Source organism: Arachis ipaensis, chromosome B10 (assembly GCF_059453495.1).
Source record: "Arachis ipaensis isolate K30076 ecotype BB chromosome B10, ASM5945349v1, whole genome shotgun sequence".
Classification (NCBI taxonomy): Eukaryota; Viridiplantae; Streptophyta; class Magnoliopsida; order Fabales; family Fabaceae; genus Arachis; species Arachis ipaensis.
The window spans coordinates 76,535,625-76,539,877 of NC_142435.1; the positions used below are offsets into that span (position 1 = coordinate 76,535,625).

The 4,253-nt window shown below is 32.4% G+C and overlaps 1 protein-coding gene across 1 annotated transcript; it reads left to right on the forward strand.

The window, feature by feature from the left end:
- The first annotated feature begins 453 nt into the window (after positions 1-453).
- On the forward strand, positions 454-2,189 carry LOC107621919 (uncharacterized). Its single transcript, XM_016323885.3, has 2 exons — positions 454-776; positions 1,549-2,189. Exons 1-2 carry the CDS (start codon positions 512-514, stop codon positions 1,818-1,820), a joined length of 537 nt encoding a protein of 178 aa, XP_016179371.1. The 5' UTR covers positions 454-511; the 3' UTR covers positions 1,821-2,189.
- The last annotated feature ends 2,064 nt before the right edge of the window (positions 2,190-4,253 follow it).

A 4,253-nucleotide genomic window follows, 5' to 3' on the forward strand; every position in this document is an offset into this window, starting at 1 on the left:
GCGGAGGCTGACGCAGAGAAAGAAAATTGGAAAAGAGAAAAAAGAGAAAGGTTAGGAATTATATGTCCCGTATCTTTTATATGTCCCGTAGGGCCACACCAATTCATTCAATCTCTACTATCAACATGCGTAACTTATCAAATTAAAATTAAAGGAAAAAAAACTAACATTAAACCGTCAATCAAATTTATTGTTGAGGGGCCAGGCACTAATGTGAAAGAGGGTAGATTAAGTAGGAAGAAAAGTTGTCCTGATAAATTGAGAGAAGAAACAACGCAACTTCACAGATTATTATTCAATTAACATAAGCTAAGTCAACGTATTAATCGGTTCTAACCACACACACATCCATTACAAAATTCAAAAGTTAATTCGGTTATTCTGCACTACTACTACATACAATTCAAATGCGTAACTCACCCTATATAAACCACCTTCTTCTTAGTACAACACCACACCAAAAACTCAAACCATAACCAAATATATTCTTATTAGTTAACTTAATTAAGCGATGGGTGGCAAGTTTGTTGGGAGTGTTATGATTTGTGTAGTTGTAACGGTTTCCATTATCGGAGGGACAATGGCGGCGGGGGTTCCGGGGAAGCCTTGGTCGTTTGGTTTCAATAACAGCCATAATTGGTGGTCCAGATTTGGAAACAAAACACAGCAAGAAGCGAAGACCATTATCGTTGGTGGCTCCCAGCATTGGCAGTTTGGATTTAACTACTCTGATTGGGCCATCAAGAATGCGCCCTTTTACCTGAACGATACCTTAGGTACAATTGCACTATTATACCTTATTATTCTTATTAATTATTATTCAGGGAAAAATTCATGTGACATTACCTTTATGAGAAGTTAATAATTAAAAAGTATTATAAAATAATTTAGTTAAATATATTAAAATATTTAAAAAATTTTAACTATTTAACTTTATGTAAAAATAATTGCATGTAACTTCGCCATATTATTTATCTTCTCCTTCTTTTATTGTTGCTCGTACCTACATAACATTACACATTTACACTATAGGCCTATATTTTATACTTGATAACAGATTTTAATAATAATTTCGTTTGGGATTTTAAAACGGCTAGATAGTTGAGATATTTAGAAGCCGAGATCTTTATTTAACAAGTTAGTTGGATTTGTTAGAAAGTTAGTTAACAATGTTAGTAAGCCACTTAGTCCTAATTTCCTTATATAGCTTGCTTGTATAAATACAGTAGCTTGAATTGTAAGTTTTAGATTTTTTTTACTTTTAATTATTTTATTTATTTTAAATCTTAAATAATAAATTGTTAATCCGAATTCCAAATTTAATTAACCCTAACCTCTAAATCGTCTTCTAAAAAATGAGAACTTTTGAAAATTAAAAATTAAAGAAGAGTTCGCTAACATTAATTAACTAACTAAAATTGATTTGATGCACTTTCTCAATTAGATAAGTTTCTATATCAATCTATATATCTATATTCATACCGTAGCCAACCTTAAGAAATTTTGTGATTTTAAAGTAAAGTTGGTTGTGGATGTGGGTGGATGCAGTATTCAAGTACGAAGCTCCAAATACGACGAACCCTTTCCAACACAGCGTGTACTTGTTTCCGAATTTGTGGAGCTTCATGAAGTGCGATATTAAGAAGGCGAAGAGGGTGGCTAAAGCAACGCAAGGAGGAGGAGAGGGATTCAAGTTCGTGTTGAACAAGTGGCAGCCTTACTACTTTGCTTGCGGTGAGAAAAATGGCTTCCATTGCAACAATGGTCTCATGAAGTTCGCTGTTTTCCCAATGATTCGCCCATTCTGGTCTTCTCCGTGATTATCAAATTCTTACCTTATTATCTTCAACATGCATTAACTTAAATAAAGCGAGTTTAACTTATTCTTGCATTGTGGTCTATTTTAGATTTTATATATTTGTTATGTGATTCTCATGACCAAGATATGTGTACTAGTGGTATTGATGAGAAGCTTGCTTGTAATAATAAAAACAAGAGATTTGCAATTTTGAATTAATTAAAGGGAAAGTATAGGGAGCCAATAGAATATTTATATAATGTGTACAATGGAAGTTTTAGAGAGTATTAGAGATATAATCATGGTGTTTGTTACGGTACGATGATAAATTTATACGTACCGATATAATAAAAATGTGGACAAGTAATAAAACGGCACGTGAATTATATTATCTCCGTCAGCATTTAATTTTTATTTTTTTAAAATATATATTTTAACATTATTTTTACTAAAATACCCTCATAATTTAATAAAAATAAAAAATATTTTTATATAAATATATAAAAAAGACTTAAATGTCCTTTTTTATGTTAAATAAAAATTATCATTTTAAATTAATTAAATTTTAACATTCAACTAACTTTAATCTTATATTTTAAAATCTTAAATAATTTAAAAAAACAAAACAAAAACACATGAAAAGAAAATAAAAAAAATAAAAAAAGTTGTTCATCTAGCTGCTTCGTGTTCTTCGTCTCCTCCCTCCTCTTCCTTCTCTCTGCTAAAGGAGAAGAAGAAGAAGCCCTCTAACCCTAAACCTTTTTTCTCGAGCTTCAATCAGTACTGTTTCTGTTGGATTCACAGAGACGGCGACGCCGGGGTCTTCTGCTTCCTCTCTTTTGTCAGAGCTGCTCACCATCTCCTCTAGTTGTGCGTGGTTCGAATCTGTTGCAGCTGCGAGAGACGAAGCCCGTCATGTACCACTGCTTACTGCTTGCCTGAAGCTTTTCTCTGCTCTGCTCTGCTCCGCTGCACTGAAGCGCAGCAAGTCCATCGCCGTACCAAGAAGATCCCGCTCTCTCCTTGACCCCGCTATCTCTTCTAACTCCGTGATTGCAAATTGGTGGCAGGGAAGCAAATTGGGGCTGGGATGTTGTTAAATATTAGCATGCTTTAGCCTTGCTCATGCCATTATTAATTGGAATTTCTTCGAACGGAACATGATTTTAATCACATGATTGTCTGAATTTTAATAACTTTTTTTTTGTCTAAATTTTAATCACTTTTTTTTTCTATTTGATTCAATCTCTTTATTTTGTTTCTTTGTTCTTGTCAATATAATGTATCAATGCCTCTGTTATTGGAATTTCTCTATTTTGCCAAAAATCTGTAGTATGGTGAACTTTTTGGTTTCATGGATGCTTACCCTTTTTCATATTTTAATAAGTACTTATGTGCTTAGAAGAGCAATTGACTCTGGTTGCAAATTCGGATTGTTGGTGGAAGGAATGCAAATTGGGACTGGTTTTCTAGTTGTTGGTGGACTAGCCTAGCTTACTGAATTGATTAATTCATTAATAGAAGGGAGTGGTGTCATAATCTGCATTGACTCTGAAACAAGAAGTGATGTCTCGGTTCCTTCAGTTTCTCTGTGTCATCATAGCAGCTTCGCATGCTATTAGGTTTGCCACCAACTTCTCTATTCTTGTAGAACACCCTACACAACACCCAATCTTCCTGTATGGACAGAAAAAAGAGTTAATTAGATGCTATCATAGTTAATTTGAACCTATGACTATGCTTTAGAAAATGGCCGAGGTTTGTGAAAGCTTCAATTTTTACCATCATTCAATTGCTTCTTTTTCTTTTCTTTTTTGCTGCTTCATTGAACTTCAAAGTGTTTGGACTAGTTGGTTACATTACATGTAATTCTATAGTTGCGCTATAGTCTTAGTAATGAAATTTTAAATTCGATGACACTCCACAAGTCTTGGTTCCTACAAGCGGTTTTGTAGCGTGAAAATGCATGACTTTTATTTAAAATTTAAGAGGAATCTTATTTGGGACGAAATCATTTTAGAAATTTTGTTTACTCTTCAAAATTTTCACTAAATTTGTTATTTCCTCAAAATAGGGGGGTAAGTACTCCTTTATCATTTTCTTTCTTTTGCCCTTCTTCACATTTCACAGAGAATAATTAAAGTTACTTAAAATGAAATTAAATATGCCTCGTATTTGGTATAATGTTCTCAAAATATATAATTCCAATATGAAATGAAACTAAACGTATTCAAATTTAACTTTTTTTTCGTAATATAAATCAAATTTAACTACTAGTATGGTTTATAAAATTTGATTTGATAGTGTTTTCTTTTGAATATATGTGTAATGTATATGTGCAAAATGATCGAAATACAATCAGACTGTAATGTTGAAAAAATATAAAATAATGTATGATGAAGAGTGAAACTTCATCTAATTATCTTTATATGTCACTTTAAATGGCACTTTCTCA